Source organism: Pongo abelii, chromosome 2, assembly GCF_028885655.2.
Source record: "Pongo abelii isolate AG06213 chromosome 2, NHGRI_mPonAbe1-v2.0_pri, whole genome shotgun sequence".
NCBI classification, from domain to species: Eukaryota; Metazoa; Chordata; class Mammalia; order Primates; family Hominidae; genus Pongo; species Pongo abelii.
This window is the reverse complement of record NC_085928.1, coordinates 205,367,988-205,389,294: the sequence shown is the minus strand read 5'-3', so window position 1 is coordinate 205,389,294 and position 21,307 is coordinate 205,367,988. Positions and strand designations below refer to the sequence as shown.

Genomic DNA, 21,307 nt, shown 5'->3' with positions numbered 1-21,307 from the left:
ATTCATCAACTTTTGTTTGTCTGGGAAAATCTTTAATTATCCTTCATGTTTGAAGGATATTTTTACTTCATATGCTATTCTAGAGTAAAAAAATTTTTTGCCAGCACTTTAAATATGTCATGCTACTCTCTCCTGGCCTGTAAGGTTTCCATTGAAAAGTCTACTGCTAGATGTTTTGGAGCTCCATTGTGTTATTTGTTTCTTTTCTTGTGCTGCTTTTAGAATCCTTTCTTTATCCTTGATCTTTGGGAATTTGATTAGTAAACTAATAATGGGTTAAATCTACTTGGTATTCTATAACCTTCTTTTACTTGAAGTTTTGTATCTTTCTCTCAGTTTCAGAAATTTTCTGTTACTATCCTTTCAAATAAACTTTCTATTTTTCTCTTTCTACCTTACTCTTAGATTTGCTATTGAGGCTATTTTCTAGATCTTATAGGGCTGCTTCATTCTTTTCTATTCTTTTTTCTTCTCTGTTTTCAAACAGGGCTCATAAGTCTCAGGAATTCTTTCTTCTGCTTGATCAGTTCTGCTGTTAAGAGACTCTGATACATTCTTTAAATGTCAAGTGCGTTTTTCAACTCTAGAATTTCTGCTTGGTTTTTAAAAATTATTTTAATTTCTTTGTTAAATTCATCTGATAGGATTCTGAATTTCTTCTCTGTTATCTCGTATTTCTTTGAGTTTCCTCAGAGCAGCTATTTTGAATTCTCTCTCTGAAAGGTCACATATCTCCATTTCTCCCATTTGCCCCTGGTGCCTTATTTAGTTCTTTGGATGAGGTTATGTTTTCTTCAATGGTCTTGATGCTAGTAGATATTTGTTATTATCTAGGCATTGAAGAATGAGATATTTATTATAGGCTTTACGTCTGGGCTTGTTTGTACTCATCCTTCTTGAGAAGGCTATCCAAGTATTCAAATCTACTTAGTTGTTATGATCTAGGTTTTTGGTCCCTACAGCTGTATCTGCATTAGAGGGCACCCCAAGACTAGTAATGCTGTAGTTCTTGGACACTTACAGAGATACCAGCTTGGTGGTTGATATGGTTGGGCTTTGTGTCCCCACCCAAATCTCATCTGGAATTGTAATCCCCATAATCTCCACATGTCAAGGGAGAGAGCAGGTGGAGGTGCATGGATCATGGGAGTGGTTTCCCCCATGCTGTTCTGGTGATAGTGAGTGCATTACATGAGATCTGATGGGTTTGTAAGTGTTTGATAATTCCTCCTGTGTTCATTCTCCTTCCCGCTGCCTCGTGAAGAAAGTGCCTTGCTTTCCCTTCACCTTCCACCATGATTGTAAGTTTCCTGAGGCCTCCCCAGCCATGTAGAACTGTGAGTCAATTCAACCTCTTCCCTTTCTAGATTACCCAGTCTCAGGCAGTTCTTTATAGCAGTGTGAGAATGGACTAATACTGTGGTCTTGGATAACATCTGGAAGAATTCTCTGGATTACCAGGTAGAGACTCTTGTTTTCTTCCCTTACTTTCTCCAAAATGAGTGCAGTCTCTCTCTCTCTCTCTCTCTGGCTAAGCTGCCTGCAGCTTGGAGAGGGGTGATACAAGCACTCCTGTCGCCACCATCGTTGGGACTGTACTTCGTCAGATCTGAAGCCAGCCAAGCACCGTGTCTTGCCCATGTCCTGCTGTAACTATTACCTGGCCGCAACATGTGTCCTCTCAAGGCGCTCAGGCTATAGTCATTACTTCAAGAGTGGCTGAAGCTAGTCATTCTTGTGTATTTCCCTTCGGGGTGGTGAATTCCCCTGGGTTCTGGGCTCCGGACAGGTTCAGAGATAGTGCCTGGAAGCCAGGGCCTGAAATCGGAAACCTTAGAAGTTTCCCTGGTGCTGTATTTAGCTATGTTTAAGCTGGTACTGAAATCACAAGACACAGTCCTTCCCACCCTTCCCTTTCCTCTCCCCAGGCAGTGGAGTCACCCCGTGTCCACCTCCACACAGGCCCACAGCCTCAATGTTGTCACTGTTCACTTAAGGCCCAAGGGCTCAGCTTTTCATGAATGTCGCCATTCCTGGGACCCACCCTTCAGGGCAGTGAGTTCCATTCTGGCTTAGGGTAGTTCCAGAGGTGCTGTCCAGTGTTCTCTGGAATCAGGGACCCTACAAACCCACTTGGTGCTCCTCCCAACTATGTTTGAGGTGGTACCTAATCTGCAAGACAAAATCCCCTTTATTTTTCCCTCCCCTTTTCTCAAGCAGAAGGAGTCTCTCCTCGTAGCCACCACAGCTGTGAATATGCCGGGTCACACCTGAAGCCTGCATGTCTCAGAGTCTTAGCTGAGGCCCACAGTGTGTATTTCTTGGTTACTGCTGGTGATTATTCAGGGTCTAAGGGCTCTTTAGTCAGCAAGTGATGAATTCTTCCGGGACTTGATCCTTCCCTTCAGGTTCCTTCTGGCCCAGGGTGTGTCTAAAAATATCATCCGGGAGTTAGAGCCTAGAATGGGGACCTCACGACTCTGCCTGATGCTTTATTCAACTGTGGCTGAGGTGGTATTTATGTTGCAAAACAAAGTCCTGTTTATTCTTTCCTCTCCTCTTCTCAAGGAGAAGGAAGGAATCTCTTTTGGAGCTGGGAGCCTTCCTGCCTTTGATTGGGGGATGTGTGACACAAGCACTCCCTTAGCCACACTGGCTGGTGTCTCACTAGGTCATGTACCTCCAAGTCCACTGGCTCTGAGCCCATCCCAGCACTACAACTTGCCTAGGAGTTACAGTCCTTGTGACCTAGCCTGCCTTTTACTGTTATTTAGGACCCCAGAGCACTTTAGCCTGTGGTGGCGAGGCTTGCGGAAACTCCAGTTCCAACCTCCAGGCTGTGTGATTGTCCTCTCCCTGGGGCTGGTCTAAATGCTCCATTCATTGGCATTGGCGGAGTTCTGCCGGGGTTGGCAGCACTGCGTTCCAGCATATAGTCCCACAGTTGCTGTGCTCTTTCTCCATGTGCAGCGCAGATTCTTCCTCTGTGCCATGTGGTTGCTACGAGCGCAGGGGGAGGGCTGGGGTCAGCAATTCAAGACTGTCTTTTCTATCCTCTTCGCTGCCTCTTTCAGCGATACGAAGGTACTGTGATTGCTCACATGATTTTTGGTTCTTATGAAGGTGCTTTTTGTGTAGGTGCTTGTCAAATTTGGTGTTCCTGCAGGGAGGACAATCGGTGGAGGCTTCTGTTTGGCCATATTGCTCTGCCTCCCATTCCAGCTTGTTTTTATTTTTGATTTTTGTTGCAATGGAGTCTTGTTATGTTCCCTAGGCTGTCCTCAAACTCTTTGCCTCGAGTGATCCTCCCATGTTGGCTTCCCAAAGTGTTAGGATTGCAGGCATGAGCCACTTTGCCTAGCCCTGAATAATATTTAAATAAATCACAAGGACTTTCAACTACAAAATGTATACGTAGAGCCAAAGGCACCTTACTTGTAAGAACTGGAAATGGGGATAATGCTATCTATGGATATGCAGCCTGTTCTTTTACTAACGTTTCTGGACTAGATCTTTGAAGTGCATCTTAGCTTTCCTCCTTTCCTGAAGAGAGCAGAGATAGTGCTGCTTTAACTGTGTTCATACATGTATGAGGAATAACTTTAGTGTGAGCTGTTGGTTTTAAAGAGTCATATATTATTCTATGCACTTTTGTAAGTTCATTTTATAATGAGCAGATTGGTCAACTGACATATTTTTGATTATTTGTAATACATGTGTTGCTTGGAATAATACTGTTAATTTCCAGAAATATAAGTGAACCTTAGCTTTTCTGTTGGTGGCTTTTAAACTTTTTATGATGGGAAAATGTGTGAATTTTCTCCTGGGAAAGTATAGAGACTTAGATACCAGTAGATGAATTGAGAAATTTCTGTGTAGCAGTTTAATGTAGAAAAGAGTTAGCTGTCCATGAGGAAGGGCTTTAAGAACAACAATAACTACCAAAAAAAAAAAAAAAAAAAAAGAAGAAGAAGAAAAAGAAAAGAATTAGCTGTTAGATAGCTGTGGCTTGAGAATTGGCAAGTTGGAGACAGAAATGTTGCTCTATTGACAACATACTTTTCACACTAATGGAAGTATTAAAAGTATATAGCCTACATTATTGTGGCTGGGTGCAGTGGCTCACGCCTGTAATCCCAGCACTTTGGGAGACTGAGGTCAGGAGTTCGAGATCAGGCTGTCCAACATGGTGAAACCCCATCTCTGCTAAAAATACAAAAATCAACTGAGCATGGTGGCACCCGCCTGTAGTCCCAGCTACTCAGAGGGCTAAGGCGCAAGAATTGCTTGAACCTGGGAAGTAGAGGTTGCAGTGAGCTGAGATCATGCCATTGCATTCCAGCCTGCGTTGATGGAGTGAGACTCTTGTCTCCAAAACAAAACCAGTAAATAGCCTAGATTATTGACATGTAATTTCATGAAATACTTGACATTCTATTCAAGTGTATAGAAAATTCAATTTTGGTAATGTTACATTTTAAAGGCAGTAGTATCCAGGATATAGGTATGGGCCAAGGGTTCATGATGAAGTTGCTAAGAGCAACTGCAACAAAAGCAAAAATTGACAAATGGGATCTAATTAGTTTCTGCACAATCAAAGAAACTGTCAGCAGAGTAAACAGACAACCTATAGAACGGGAGAAAATATTTGCAAACTATTCATCTGCTAATGCTCTTATATCCAGAATTTATAAGGAACTTAAATTGTAAAGAAAAACACAACCCCATTAAAAAGCGGGCAAAGGACATGAACAGACATTTCTCAAAAGAAGACATACATGTGGCTAACAATCATATAAAAAAAGCTCAACATCACTGATCATTAGAGAAGTGCAAATCAAAACCACAATGAGATACCATCTCACATCAGCTGGGGGAGATACCATTGCTGGGTATATAACCATAGGAATATAGTTCTGTTATAAAGACATATGTGTGTGTATGTTCATTGCAGCACTATTCACAACAGCAAAGACATGGAATCAGCCTAAATGCCCATCAGTGGTAGACTGGATAAAGAAAATGCGTACGTACATATACACTGTGGAATACTATGCAGCCATAAAAAAGAATGAGATCATGTCCTTTGCAGGAACATGGATGGAGCTGGAGGCCATTATCCTTAGCAGATTAACACAGGAACGGAAAACCAAATACCACATGTTCTCGCTTATAAGTGGGGGAGCTAAATGATGAGAACACGTGGACACACACAGGGGAACAACACATACTGTGTCTTGTTGGAGTGTGGAGGGTAGGAGGAGGGAGAGGATCAGGAATAATAACTAACGGATAGTAGGTGTAATACCTGGATGATGAAATAATCTGTACAAGTCCCTGTGACACACGTTTACCTATGTAACAAACCTCCACATCCTGCACATGTACCCCGAACCTAGAAGTTAAAAAAAAAAAAGTTGAAAAGCAAAAAAGAGAAAAATGTTCAGCTTTTCTCTTTGGAATATAATGATTTTTTTAAAACAACTTTATTAAGGAATAATTGACATAAACTGCATAGTTACAGCATACAATTTGATAACTTTTGAGATCCATATATCTCCATGAAATCGCTACAGATAATTTAGTGAATATAACAATCATGCTTTAAAAGTTTTTCTTTGCCACTTTGTAATTTCTATTTCTCTCCCTTCTTCCCTCATTCCTAGTCTGTCGTGAATCTGCTTTCTATCATTATTCATTTGTTTGCATTTTCTAGAATTGTATGTAAATGGACTTTTGTGGTCTAGTTTCTTCAGTGTTATTTTGAGGTCCAATTAGATTGCATGTTTCAGTCCTTCATTCCCTTTTCATTGCTCAATACGATTGCATTGTATGGATTTATCACAAGTTTTAAAATCCATCTACCTGTGGATGGTTATATTAGCTATCTACTGCTGTATAACAGATTATTTGAAAACCTAGTGGCATGAAACAACATGCATGTATTATCTTACAGTTTCTGGGCCAGGAATTTGGGAGTGGCTTAGTTGGGTGACTCTGACTCAGGAATTTCATGAGATTGCCTCAGTCTCTGGTCCTCTGACCAAGGATCCTCTTTGCAGGGATGCTTGAGTGTCCTTATGACATGGAATCTGGTTACTGCTAAAACAAGTGATCCAAGAGCAGCATGGGCAAACAGGAAGCTTCAATGCCTTTTTTTTTTTTTTAAGATAGTCTCACTCTGTCATCCAGGCTGGAGTGAATGGCATGACCTTGGCTCACTGCAACTTCCGCCTCCCAGGTTGAAGCAATTCTTGTGCCTCAGCCTCCTGAGTAGCTAGGATTACAGACGTGCGCTACCACACCCAGCTAATTTTTGTATTTTTAGTGGAGTTGGGGGTTTCACCATGTTGGCCAGGGTGGTCTCGAACTCCTGACCTCAAGTGATCTGCCCGCCTCAGCCTCCCAAAGTGCTGAGACACCTCTGGCTGGAAGCTTCAATGCCTTTTATAACCTGGTTTCAGCAGTCACACATTGTTACTTTCTTCATGATACTGTTTGCTAGAAGTAAGTCACTCCATCTAGCCCACACTCAAAGAGCAAAGAATTGGGGCTGCTTTTGAAGAAAGCAGTGTTAAATAATTTGTTGTCATATTTTAAAGCTACTGCAATGGACTTTGGGATTGTTTTTAGGTTTTGGCTATTACAAATAAAAATGCTTATTAAAATACATGTAAAAATCTGTGTAGACATATAGTTTTATTTCTTTATATGAATAGCCAGGCGTAAAACGGCTAGTTTGTAAGATAGTGTTATGCTTAAATTTTTACTATTTTTAAAGTGAAGACTGTAAGCCATTGCTAAGAGAAAATAAGGAAATGTTTTCTTTTATTTATTAATGTTTATATTAATTTTTAATACAGTCACGCATCATTTTAACGACAGTGATACATTCTGAGAAATGTGTTAGGTGATTTCTTCATTGTGTGAGTTTCATAGAATGTACTTAACACAAACCTAGACAGTGTAGCCTCCTACACACCTAGGCTACGTGGTGTAGTCTATTGCTTTTATGCTGCAAACCTATACAGCATGTTTCTGTAATGAATACGTTAGGCATTTGTAACATAATGGTAGATATTTGGGTATTTAAACATAGAAAAAGTACAGTACAGATACAGTACTATAATTTTATGGTACCACCGTTATATGTGCGGCCTGTCTTTGACCAAAATGTCATTATGCGGCACATGACTGTTTTACTTTTCTTAAAAATGTTAATATCTGTAAAGAAATTAAAACCTACACAAATGTTGTTTTGCAAAGTGGATTGTGCCATTTTCCATCAGCAGTGTACGACAGTGCAGGGATTCCACATGCTCAGCAGCACTTGGCATAGTCACTTTCTAAAATTGTTTATGGTTTTAATTTGCATTTCCTTATTAATAAGTAATGATGTTGAGCATTTTGTTTCTTTGCCATCTATGGATCTTCTTTGGTGAAGTGTCATCTTTTGTTCATTAAAAAAATGGATTTAGGCTGGGCACGGTGGCTCACGCCTGTAATCCCAGCACTTTGGGAGGCCGATGTGGGCGATCACGGGTCAGGAGATCCAGACCATCCTGCCTAACACGGTGAAACCCTGTGTCTACCAAAAATACAAAAAATTAGCTGGGCGTGGTGGTGGCGGGCGCCTGTGGTCCCAGCTACTCGGGAGGCTGAAGCAGGAGAATGGTGTGATCCTGGGAGGCGGAGCTTGCAGTGAGCTGACATCGCGCCACTGCACTCCAGCCTGGGTGACAGAGCAAGACTCCCACACACACACACACACACACACACACACACACACACACACACACACACACACACACACACACACACACACACACACACACACACACACACACACACACACACACACACACACACACACACACACACACACACACACACCCTTTGGAAGGCCACACACACACACACACACACCCCTCCCTTTGGAAGGCCGAGGCGGGCGGATCAGTTGAGGTCAGGAGTTCATGACCATCCTGGGCAACATGGTGAAACTCTGTCTCTACTAAAAGTACAAAACTTAGCTGGCGTGGTGGCACGCGCCTGTAATCCCAGCTGCTTGGGAGGCTGAGGCAGGAGAATCACTTGAACCTGGGAGGCGGAGGTTGCAGTGAGCCGAGATCACACCACTGCACTCCAGCCTGGGCGACAGAGCAAGACCCTGTCTCAAAAAAAAAAAAAAAAAAAAAAAAAAAGGATTTATCTTCATATTTACTGAGTTGTTATATGTTTTGCAGATATTTTCTTCCATGCTTCGGCTTGCCTTTTTCATTTTTGTAGCAGTGTTTTTTAAAGATCAAACTTTTTTTTAATGAAGTCAGTTATTGATTTTGTTCTTTTATAGTTTTCTTTTGTGTTCTGTTAGGAAATGTTTGCTTAACCCTATTCAGTAAGATTTTTTTCAGTGTTTTCTTGTAGAAGTTTAGGTCTATGATCTATTTCAAGTTACATTTTATAAGTGTTCTGTGGTAAGGGTTGAAGTTCTTCTTTTTCCTATTATTATTAAATTCTTTGCATATGGCTCTCCAGCTTGTTTTATACATTTTCCCATCTTTATTGGCACCTTTTGTAAAAAAAAATAAATGAATAAAAGCTGACCATATGCATGGGTAATTTCTGCCTTATTGATCTTTTTGCTTGTCTTTTTTCTTTTTTTTTTTTTTTCCTGAGACAGTCTTGCTTTGTTTTCTGGGCTAGAGTGCAGTGAAATGAAAATGACTCACTGCAGCCTCCACCTCCTGGGCTCAAGTAATCTTCCTGCCTTAGCCGCCCGAGTAGCTGGGACCACAGGCACATGCTACACGCCTGGCTAATTTTTTGAATTTTTGTCGAGATGGGGGGGTCTCACTTTGTTGCCAAGGCTGATCTCCAACTCCTGGGCTCAAGTGATCCTCTCAAACTGTAGGGATTACAGACGTGAGCCACTGTACCCAGCCTTTGCCTGTCTTTATATAGTACCATACTCCATTGATTACTGTAGCTTTCATAGTAAGTCTTGAAATCAGGTAGTATGAGTATTCTAACTCTTTTCCTCTTTTTCAAAGTTATTTTGGCTATTCTAGGTCCTTTATGTTTTCATATAACTTTTAGAATCAACTTTTCAGTTTCTACTGAGATTTGGAGTGGAATTGCATTGAATGTATAGATCAATTTGAGGTGAATCAACATTTTGCTAATAATAAGTCTTCTAATCCAAATAATATATGTGTTACTCAAAGTAGAGGGCCATGAGTCTGTCTATTTGTGTGTGTATGATTTGCTCACTTTATTTGACAATCAGTGGTTCTTGTCCACATTGACTTTCGACAGATTTTTGAAAGTGGTGACAGGCACATAGGTAATCAATGTATAGAGCTTGTTTGGTGAATGTTCAGCCTCATCATGTTTTCTGGAAAACCACATATGGATACCTATGAGATATTGCTTGTTCCTTTGTTCCAGACAGCTTTGTTTTGCCTGGTGTCAATGCGCACATCTAGAATTCCCATCTCCTTCATGGCAAATTTCTGGATCTCTTTGAGTGCCTGAGGGCCACGCTTCTTGAAGCCCACTCCAGGGATGTGCTTCTGAATGTTGATGGTGTATCCTCAGGTCACCTTACTGATGGCAGAATGATTCTTGAAGCCCACTCCATGGATGTGCTTCTGAACGTTGCTGGTGTACCCTCGGGTCACCTTATCGATGGCAGGATGATTCTGAACGTTGCTGGTGTACCCTCGGGTCACCTTATCGATGGCAGGATGATTCTGAACGTTGCTGGTGTACCCTCGGGTCACCTTATCGATGGCAGGATGATTCTGAACGTTGCTGGTGTACCCTCGGGTCACCTTATCGATGGCAGGAAGATTCTGAATGTTGCTGGTGTACCCTCGGGTCACCTTATCGATGGCAGGATGATTCTGAACGTTGCTGGTGTACCCTCGGGTCACCTTATCGATGGCAGGATGATTCTGAACGTTGCTGGTGTACCCTCGGGTCACCTTATCGATGGCAGGAAGATTCTGAACGTTGCTGGTGTACCCTCGGGTCACCTTATCGATGGCAGGATGATTCTGAACGTTGCTGGTGTACCCTCGGGTCACCTTATCGATGGCAGGATGATTCTGAACGTTGCTGGTGTACCCTCGGGTCACCTTATCGATGGCAGGAAGATTCTGAATGTTGCTGGTGTACCCTCGGGTCACCTTATCGATGGCAGGATGATTCTTCTTTTTGCTGCCCGTCTTTGTGAAGCCATTCTGCTGGACCCAAATTAGAAAAGAAGAGCATGAAAGATTGTCTCCATTTGTTTTTTTTTTTAATTTCTCTGAGCATGTTTTGTAGTCATCACTGTGCAAGTCTTGCATATTTTTGTCAAATTCATCCTTAAGCATTTCCTATTTGTTATTATAAATGGATTTTTTTTTAGTTTTTTTTTTCAGATGGAGTTTCACTCCTGTTGCTCAGGCTGGAGGGGCAATGGCGTGATGTTGGTTCACTGCAAGCTCTGCCTCCTGGCTTCAAGCGATTCTCCTGCCTCAGCCTCCCAAGTAGCTGGGATTACAGGGATGTGCCACCATGCCCGGCTGATTTTGTATTTTTAGTAGAGACGGAGTTTCTCCATGTTGGTCAGGCTGGTCTCAAACTCCCGACCTCAGGTGATCTGCCCGCTTTGGCCTCCCAAAGTGCTGGGATTATAGGCATGAGCCACAGCACCTGGCCAGTATTTTTTTTTTTAATGTTCAGTTTCTATTTGGTCATTGCTGGTCTTAGAAATAAAACTGATTTTTGTATTTTGACTTTGTTTCTACAAACTTCTTCTTCTTTTTTTTTTCTTGTTACCTTTTTCTTTAATTTTTTTTTTTTTTTAATTTATGAAGTATTTATTGATCATTCTTGGGTGTTTCTCGGAGAGGGGGATATGGGAGGGTCATAGGATAATAGTGGAGAGAAGGTCAGGAGATAAACACATGAACAAAGGTCTCTCGTTTTCCTAGGCAGAGGACTCTGCGGCCTTCTGCAGTGTTTGTGCCTGTGGGTACTTGAGATTAGGGAGTGGTGATGACTCTTAAAGAGCATGCTGCCTTCAAGCATCTGTTTAACAAAGCACATCTTGCACCGCCCTTAATCCATTTAACCCTGAGTTGACACAGCATATGTTTCAGACAGCACGGGGCTGGGGGAAAGGCCATAGATCAACAGCATCCCAAGGCAGAAGAATTTCTCCTAGTCAGAACAAAATGGAGTCTCCTATGCCCACTTCTTTCTACACAGACACAGCAACAATCTGATCTCTCCTTCCTTTCCTCACACTTCCCCCCCGCCGCTTCCTTTCAACAAAACCGCCATCGTCCTCATGGCCCGCTCCCAATGGTCGCTGTCTCTTCGGAGCTGTTGGGTACACCTCCCAGACAGGGCAGCCGGGCAGAGGCGCTCCTCGCTTCCCAGACGGGGCTGCCCGGGCAGAGGCGCTCCTCACTTCCCAGACGGGGCCGCCCAGGCAGAGGCGCTCCTCACTTCCTCCCAGACCGGGTGGCAGCCGGGCAGAGGCGCTCCTAACCTCCCAGACAGGGCGGCCGGGCAGAGGCGCTCCTCGCTTCCCAGACGGGGCTGCCCGGGCAGAGGCGCTCCTCGCTTCCCAGACGGGGCCGCCCAGGCAGAGGCGCTCCTCACTTCCTCCCAGACCGGGTGGCAGCCGGGCAGAGGCGCTCCTCACCTCCCAGACGGGGCGGCCGGGCAGAGGCGCTCCTCACTTCCTCCCAGACGGGGCGGCCGGGCAGAGGCGCTCCTCACTTCCCAGACGGGGCGGCCGAGCAGAGGCGCTCCTCACTTCCCAGAGGGGGCGGCCGGGCAGAGGCGCTCCTCACTTCCTCCCAGACGGGGTGGCGGCTGGGCAGAGGCACTCCTCACCTCCCAGACGGGGCGGCCGGGCAGAGGCGCTCCTCACCTCCCAGACGGAGTGGCCGGGCAGAGGCGCTCCTCACTTCCCATATGGGGTGGCAGCCGGGCAGAGGCGCTCCTCACTTCCCAGATGGGGCAGCCGGGCAGAGGCGCTCCTCACTTCCTCCCAGACGGGGTGGCGGCCAGGCAGAGGCGCTCCTCACCTCCCAGACAGGGCGGCCGGGCAGAGGTGCTCCTCATCTCCCAGATGGGGCAGCCGGGCATAGGTGCTCTTCACTTCCTCCCAGACAGGGTGGCAGCCGGGCAGAGGCACTCCTCACCTCCCAGACGGGGCGGCCGGGCAGAGGCGCTCCTCACTTCCTCCCAGACGGGGTGACGGCCAGGCAGAGGCGCTCCTCACTTCCCAGACGGGGTGGCCAGGCAGAGGCACTCCTCACCTCCCAGACGGGGCGGCCGGGCAGAGGCGCTCCTCACCTCCCAGACGGAGTGGCCGGGCAGAGGCGCTCCTCACTTCCCATATGGGGTGGCAGCCGGGCAGAGGCGCTCCTCACTTCCCAGATGGGGCAGCCGGGCAGAGGCGCTCCTCACTTCCTCCCAGACGGGGTGGCGGCCAGGCAGAGGCGCTCCTCACCTCCCAGACAGGGCGGCCGGGCAGAGGTGCTCCTCATCTCCCAGATGGGGCAGCCGGGCATAGGTGCTCTTCACTTCCTCCCAGACAGGGTGGCAGCCGGGCAGAGGCACTCCTCACCTCCCAGACGGGGCGGCCGGGCAGAGGCGCTCCTCACTTCCTCCCAGACGGGGTGACGGCCAGGCAGAGGCGCTCCTCACTTCCCAGACGGGGTGGCCAGGCAGAGGCACTCCTCACCTCCCAGACGGGGCGGCCGGGCAGAGGCGCTCCTCACTTCCCATACGGGGTGGCAGCCGGGCAGAGGCGCTTCTCACTTCCCAGATGGGGCAGCCGGGCAGAGGCGCTCCTCACTTCCTCCCAGACGGGGTGGCGGCCGGGCAGAGGCGCTCCTCACTTCCCAGACGGGGCGGCCGGGCAGAGGTGCTCCTCACTTCCTCCCAGACGGGGTGGCGGCCGGGCAGAGGCGCTCCTCACCTCCCAGACGGGGTGGCCGGGCAGAGGCTCTCCTCCCTTCCCAGACGGAGTGGCCAGGCAGAGGCGCTCCTCACCTCCCAGAGTGGGCGGCCAGGCAGAGGCGCTCCTCACTTCCCAGAGTGGGCGGCCGGGCAGAGGCGCTCCTCACTTCCCATAGGGGGTGGCAGCCGGGTAGAGGCGCTCCTCATTTCCCAGATGGGGCAGCTGGGCAGAGGTGCTCCTCACTTCCTCCCAGACGGGGTGGCGGCCAGGCAGAGGCGCTCCTCACCTCCCAGACGGGGCGGCCGGGCAGAGGCACTCCTCACCTCCCAGACGGGGCGGCTGGGCAGAGGCGCTCCTCACCTCCCAGAAGGGGCGGCTGGGCAGAGGCGCTCCTCACTTCCCATATGGGGTGGCAGCCGGGCAGAGGCGCTCCTCACTTCCCAGAAGGGGTGGCGGCCAGGCAGAGGCGCTCCTCACTTCCCAGATGGGGCAACCGGGCAGAGGCGCTCCTCACTTCCTCCCAGACGGGGTGGCGGCCAGGCAGAGGCGCTCCTCACCTCCCAGATGGGGCGGCCGGGCAGAGGTGCTCCTCATCTCCCAGACGGGGCAGCCGGGCAGAGGCGCTCCTCACTTCCTCCCAGACGGGGTGGCAGCCGGGCAGAGGCGCTCCTCACATCCCAGACGATGGGCGGCCAGGCAGAGATGCTCCTCACTTCCTAGACGGGGTGGCGGCGGGGCAGAGGCTGTAATCTTAGCACTTTAAGAGGCCAAGGCAGGAGGCTGGTAGGTGGAGGTTGCAGCGAGCCGAGATCACACCACTGCACTCCAGCCTGAGCACCATTGAGCATTGAGTTAGCGAGACTCCGTCTGCAATCCCAGCACCTCGGGAGGCCGAGGCAGGCAGATCACTCGAGGCCAGGAGCTGGAGACCAGCGCGGTCAACAGGGTGAAACCCCGTCTCCACCAAAAATACAAAAACCATTCAGGCGTGGCGGCGCGCGCCTGCAATCCCAGGCACTCGGCAGGCCGAGGCAGGAGAGTCACAGGAGCCCGAGGCAGGGAGGTTGCAGCGAGCCGAGATCATGGCAGTACAGTCCAGCTTCGAGAACAGCGGGAGACCGAAAAAAGAAGGAGAGGGAGACCAAAGAAAGGGGAGAGAGGGGGAGAGGGGAGAGGGGAGAGGGGAGAGGGAGATGTTTCTACAAACTTCTTAAACTCACTTATTAATTTTAGCAGTTTTTTTTTTTTTTGCAGGTTCCATAGTGTTATCTATAGAGCTGATCATATCATCTATGGATAAAGACAATTTTATATTCTTCCTTTCTAATCTGTATGCTTTTTATTTCTTGTATGATTGCATTGCTAGAATTTCTAGTGTAATGTTGAATAGAAGTGATGAGTAGGCATTCCTGGCCTTGGTCCTGATCTGAGGGTGAAAGAAGCCTTTTGCCACTAGCCAGGATGTTAGATACAGATTTTTCATATGTCCCCTTTATTACGCCAAGGAAGGTACCTTATATGTCTATATTCCTGAGAGTTTTTAAAAATCAGGAATGGAAGATTTTTGTTCCAATGCTTTTTTGTGTCTGTCATGCAGTTTGTTTTTTAAGTCTGTTAACATGGTGAATTATGTTGATTTTTTTGAATGTTAAATCCATCTTTCATTCCTGGAATATATCCCAATCGGTCATGATGTATTTTCCTTCCTATGTATTATTATGTCATTATTATATATTGCTAAGAATTTTGGCATCTATATTCATGAGGGATATTGCTTCGTAGCTTTCTTTTCTTACAGCGTCTTTGGTTTTGTTCTTCTGTTTTCTCAGAGAATAGATTTTCTGATAGATTTTTTTTTTTGAAGAGTTTGTGTAGAAGTACTGTTCTTTCTACCTTAAATGTTTGGTAGAATTCAGCAATGAAGATGTGAAGACATCTTTGTGGAGTTTTTCACATTTTTTCTTTTTATTTATTTTTAATTTTTAATGTATTTTCCTTGTAGGATGTGTTTTCCTTTTCATTTGTTTTTTAAGGTATGTGTGCCATTTCTTTCTGATATTTTATAATTAGAAGTTGAAACAGCTTTACAGTTGACATCCATATACTCACCCCAAAGGTATATTGTGCTGCATTTGCTTTATCACATATCTATTCATTTATCCTTCCCTCTATCCATGCCTCAATATTATTAATGCATTTTAAAATAATTTATAGACAAAAGAACATTTCTTTCTCAAATACATTCCCAGGTTTAGGTTTTTTTTTTTTTACAGGTTTTTTTTTCCTTTTCTTTTCTTTCGAGATAGGATCTTACTCTGTTGCTCGGGCTAGAGTGCAGTGCAGTGGCGTGATCATAGCTCACTGCAACCTTGAACTCCTGGGCTCAAGTGATTCTCTTGCCTTAGCCTCTTGAATAGCTAGGACTACAAGTGTGTGCCACCATGCTTGGCTCATTAAAAAATGTATATATATAGAGAGATGGGTCTTGCCATGTTGCCCAGGCTAATCTTGAACTCCTGGCCTCATGGGATCCTCCAACCTTGGGCTCCCAAAGTAATGGGATTATAGGGATGAGCCACCATGCCTGACCCTGATTTTATTTCTTGAGGTCAAGTTTAAATACAGTTAAATGCAAAAATCCTATTTGTATCTTTAAGTTAATTTTGGCAAGCCCATCCACTTATGTAAGTCAAATCCTTTTTAAGATATGGATCATTACCGTTATCCAGAAAGTTCTCCCATACTACTTCTCAGACAGTCCCAACCCACACCTCCAAAGGCAAGTCCTGTTGTGATTTTCTTCCATAAAGTAGTTATGCTTTTTCTATAACTTCATATAAATGTAATCATATGTATGTATGTGTGTGTGTGTATGTGTGACTTCTTTTGCTTGGAATAACATTTTTGAGATCGGTATTGTTCCCTGTTTCAGTAGTTCTTTCTTTTTAATACTTTGTAGTGTAACTTAATATAATGTCATATTATTGCTTGATGCCCTACTATATGGTCAGTTTTCTTAAATGTTGTTAGTGTTCCTAAGAAGATTGGATGTTCTCTTTTCGTTGGTTTTATGTTTCTCTGTCCTTTCAATCAACCTAGTTAATATGCTATTTGTTTCTTCTTAATTCATTAAAAAATCTATTGTTTAATATTTACACTGTCATTCTTCATATTTTAAAGTTATTTTTAAATTTAAATATAACAAAATTGATTTTTTATATGGCATATAACTTCATGGGTTTTGACAGATGCATACAGTTGGGTCTCCACACCAAAATCAAGATGCGTAACAGTTCCATCAACTCCCCAGAAGCCCTTATGTTGCCCCATTATTAACCCTTCCATCCTCCTCCTATCAGTGGAAATCGCTGATTTTTCATCCCCTCAGTCTTGCCCTTTCCTGAATGCCCTACAAATTTTGTTTCACTTAGCAAAATGCATTGAGATTCACCTATGTTGTTGCATGTATTAATAATCATTCTTTTTTATTGCTGTTTGAATTTATCATAGTTTGTTTCTGTATTCACTGGTTGAAAGACATTTGGGTATTTTCTATATTTTGGCAATTAGGAATGAAACTGCTATAAACATTTGAGTAGAGGTTTTTGTGTGAATATAAGTTTGAATTTCATTTGGCCAAATACCTAGGATTGGGATTGTTATATTTCATGTTCATGTAATTTTAACTTTATATGATATGGAAGGTTTTAAACTATAGACTCTGTCTTTTGAGCTCTGTTCAGGGTATTAGTTTCTTCTTGATTGAGCCTTGATAGTTTTTGTCTTTCACAAAATATGTCCATTTCATCTGTTGAATTTGCAGGCCTACAGTTGTTTCTTAGCTTCACAGATTACCTTTTTAATGTAAATACAATCAATGATAAAGACGCGTCTCTCCTTCTTAATGTTTGAAATTTGCGTCTTCTTTCTGATCACTGTGGTTAGAGGTTTATTGATTTTATAATATTCTCTAGGAACCAAATTTTTTGATTCTTTGATTTTTCTCTATTAACTTTCTATTTTCTGTTTAGTTGACTTCTACTCTGATCTTTATTATTTTCTTTCTTCTGCCTACTTTGGGTTTAGTACTTTGAGTTTAACATAATACAGACAAAATTTAATTTCTCTCTGGAAGTAAATTGACAGATTTTGAGAAGTCCAGATTCGTGGGGAATGTGTGTATGTAGTATTCAGGAGAAAACAGAAGACAGAGCTTCAGAGATAATGAAATTGTGGTATTGTTTTCAATTAGTCGAAGAATGGAGGATTTTCTTTTGGATATTGATCTTTCTGCTTGTTCATCTAACTTTATTTCAAACTGAATGAAGTATATCTGTAAGTTATTAAAGGTGGAATCCCCACGATAAGCATTTTGATATTTATCATACACAGAGCCATCTGTGTTAAATATGTGGCATCATTTAAGTTGGGCAAAATACTATCTGGAGGAATAAAATTTTACTCTTGTGTCTACTGTTAGCAGTTATTTAACCTAAAGGACGATATAATGTTTACTTGAATTCAGAATATTCATTTCAGTCCCCAAGTCTTCTCCAATGAGTAACCTCTACCTCAACTAAGGTATATGGGATTTCTAGAGCTGTTTTCATTTGGTATGCTGTGATATATCGAAGTAAATAATTTCTGTAATGTATGGAGTGGAATTTGTATTACTGTTTTAGGTTGTCTTCCAATGCTTGAATTAGAATTAAGGAACTACGTTGCTCCACTGTTTGAGCATTCTATTTCAATATTAAAGCAGATTTGTTTTCCTCTGTAAATAGAAGTAATTTTATTTCTGAGAGATGAAATTGGCTTAATCTTTTTTGGGTTCTATTTTTAAATGGTTATTTCTTTTGTAGTCTTCAGGAAGAGATATAGATGGTATTAGAATTGGAGAATTGATGAAGGGAAGTGGTATTTATAGCATGATAAGAAAATTATTTTGTTTACTTTTCTAATCACTTAATATTACATTTTATTTTTTAGATCCTGTTTGACCAAACTCAGAGATCAATTAAGGCACAGCTTCAGAACTTTGTTAAAGAGTAAGTCAATTGCAGTGAAGAGGAAAGAAAATTAACTAGTTAATGATCAATCTGAGAATTGGTGTCTTTTGGAAGAAGTTATATACCATGAATTATCAAAAATATTGGCGTTTTGTTTGCTTTGTGAAATGTATGCTGTATTTCTTCCTAAATTACTCTATAAGTAAATCAGACTTGATGTCTTTCAGTGAATCACTTATTCCACAAATACGTGTTCTGGAAGATACTTGGCTAGGACACGTAGCTATAGGTTTAAAAAATATTTTTAGTGTAAATAATCTAATTGTTCTTTCACAATCAAAGCAAACTCCAAAAGTGGTTGAAAGACTATTAGTTATTGTAGTTGAAACTGTGTTTTCCATTATTTCAATGTGGTATTTTCTTTGAAGAGAAGACAATGGAATGTATGAGAATGCGCCATGAAAGTACATGATTTTTGGGCCGGGCGCAGTGGCTCACGCCTGTGATCCCAGCACTTTAGGAAGCCGAGGCGGCTGGATCACTGGAGGTCGGGAGGCGAGACCAGCCTGGCCAACATGGAGAAACCCTGTCTCTACTAAAAATACAAAATTAGCTGGGTGTGGTGGTGCACGCCTGTAGTCCCAGCTACTTGGGAGGCTGACGCAGGAGAATCAATCGCTTGAACCCGGGAGGTGGAGGTTGCAGTGAGCTGAGATCGCACCATTGCACTCCACCCTGGGCAACAGGAGTGAAACTCCGTCTCAAAAAAAAAAAAAAGTACATGATTTTTGTTACTTATGAGTATTTTGTGTCACATTCGTCACATTTTCTTTGTGAAATAAAATAGAACTAGAAATTTTAAAAATCAGAAATTTCTATATTAGGAAAGTTTTTCTTTTTCACATTAATAATACAGTTTTTTCTCTTTTGATTCCTGACTGGGAATATATAAAATTAAAGGTAAAGTTTATTATAATAGAGCTGTACAGTGGTGTTAGATCTCATTAAGATAGTACACTGTTTTGATAGGTTAGAATTTGTTGTTCTGGAGGCTATGTATTATAGTTTCTTTTCCTTTGTTTTTTTCTTTTTTAAATATAGAGACAGGGTCTGACTCTGTTACCCAGGCTGGAGTACAGTGGCTTGATCATAACTCACTGTAACCTCGAATTCCTGGGCTGAAGTGATCGTCCCGCCTCAGCCTCCTGAGTAGTTAGGACTACAGGTGTGGACCACCACTTCTGGCTGATTTATCTTTTATTTTTTATTATTTGTAGTGGCAGGTCTCACTATGTTGCTGAGGCTAGTCTCAAACTCCTGGCCTCAAAGCAGTTTTCTTACCTTAACCTCCCAAAGCACTGGGATTACAGGCATGAGCCAGTGCACCCAACCAGATTCTTTATAAATTACTTTTTGATAGATTAACACTCAGAATGTTTTCATAAAATGCACACATAACAGTTTATGGCATCTTTCAAAGAGTTGAATGTCTTTCTTACATATACTTCCTTATGATTTTTATAAAATCATTTGTCTTCAAGTTATTTTACCTAGCTCCCTAGTAGAAAAATAAAAGCAAAGGGATGTTATGTGACTGAGATCATTAATGAACCAAGTGTTTCAGATTTTCAGACTATTAAAAGGGATACGGTTATTCTTTGCTGATGTAATGATTCTTTCAGAAATTGATGTGTTCCAGCCTGGGCAATAATGTGAGACCACAGAAATAAAAATAAAAATTAGCCTTGTGTGGTGGCATGTGCCTATAGTCCCAGCTGCTTGAAAGGCATGAGGTGTGAGGATCACTTGAGCCCAGGACTTTAAGGCTGTAGTGAGCTATGATCATGCCACAGCATGAGAAATGAATGTTGTTTCTTAGAGTGTGGTCTGTAGACCACCCATAGTAGTAAAATCAAGGGTGTGTCTTAAAAATAAACTCCTCAGATTTCTAGGATTTTTCCCGAAGGCTAAAGAATTATAATCTCTCGGAAAGGGCTCTGGAATTTGCATTTTTAACAAGTGCCCTATAGTGATTCTTATGTATACTACCGTTTAAAAATCATTTGGTTAAATAATGGTACATGTCCCTGAATTTGTCTTTAGAAAAACAATTAACTTTTCCTTTATGTTTCTGTAATGTTAATTTGGTAATTTATTGTCATCTCAAGTTATGTAGATTTAAATAATGAAATTTTAGCTGACTTTATCAGGATTTATACAAAATTGAGAAACAATACATATTTTAGTTTGAAGAGTGAATGTGTTTCAATGTGAGGTGAAACAAAAAATGGAGGAACATAGGAATTCAATTCTAAATGTTATTTTGCTAAAGTTTTTTTTTTTTTTTTTTTTTTTTTTTGAGACGGAGTCTTGCTCTGTCACCAGGCTGGAGTGTAGTGGCGTGATCTCAACTCACTGCAACCTCTGCCATGTTCAAGTGATTGTCCTGCCTCAGCCTCCTGAGTAATTGGGACTACAGGCATGTGGCACCATGCCCAGCTAATTTTTTTTGTATTTTTAGTAGAGACGGGGTTTCACTGTGTTGGCCAGGATGGTCTCGATCTCTTGACCTCATGATCCACCCACCTCGGCCTCCCAAAGTGCTGGGATTACAGGTGTGAGCCACCGTGCCCAGCCTGCTAAAGTTTTTTAATGAAGCAAGTTATAAAAGTTTCACTAAGTTTTTCTTTTTTTAGAGATCTTAGAAAATTCAAAGATGCCAAGAAGCAATTTGAAAAAGTCAGTGAAGAAAAGGAAAATGCATTAGTAAAAAATGCCCAAGTACAAAGAAACAAACAACATGAAGTTGAAGAAGCCACCAACATTCTGACAGCAACAAGAAAATGTTTTCGACACATAGCCCTCGATTATGTGCTTCAGGTATATAGTTTCTTACTGTGTATGTTTTCAGACAGTGCTTACTAAACAGGTTGTTACTTTTGAGTGATTGCCCTAAGAAGAATAAATACTTCTACTCTGAGCTTAAAGTTAAAACATAATCTTAGGTGGAAAATTTCCATCTGTGTTGCTATTAGTGTACCTATGTGTGTATGGAGACATATTTCTTTGGTTCTGAGTTCTGCCTCTTTTCTCTTAACATTATATTCCCCATTTTAAAATGTTAAAAAGCATTTTTAGTTGCTATATTTTATTCTCTGGAGTTGTTATGTCAATTTAATTATCTTTTATTATACCATTTTATTATTTCAATAAATTTAGGGGTACAAGTGGGTTTTTGGTCACATGATGAATTGCATAGTGGTGAAGTGTGGGCTTTTATTGTATCTGTCACTCCAGTAGTATACATTGTACCCAGTAGGAAATT

At 43.0% G+C, this 21,307-nt stretch overlaps 1 protein-coding gene across 10 annotated transcripts in view; it reads left to right on the top strand.

Moving 5' to 3' along the window:
• The window catches only part of ACAP2 (ArfGAP with coiled-coil, ankyrin repeat and PH domains 2), a 181,179-nt gene that overhangs the window by 92,244 nt on the left and 67,628 nt on the right, over nt 1-21,307 (top strand). For all 10 annotated transcript variants that reach the window (XM_024244851.3, XM_054551001.2, XM_054551000.2 and 7 more), the window contains exons 5-6: nt 17,963-18,021; nt 20,679-20,862. In XM_024244851.3, coding sequence (XP_024100619.1) covers nt 17,963-18,021; nt 20,679-20,862 — 243 coding nt within the window. The remainder of the gene's footprint in view (nt 1-17,962; nt 18,022-20,678; nt 20,863-21,307) is intronic.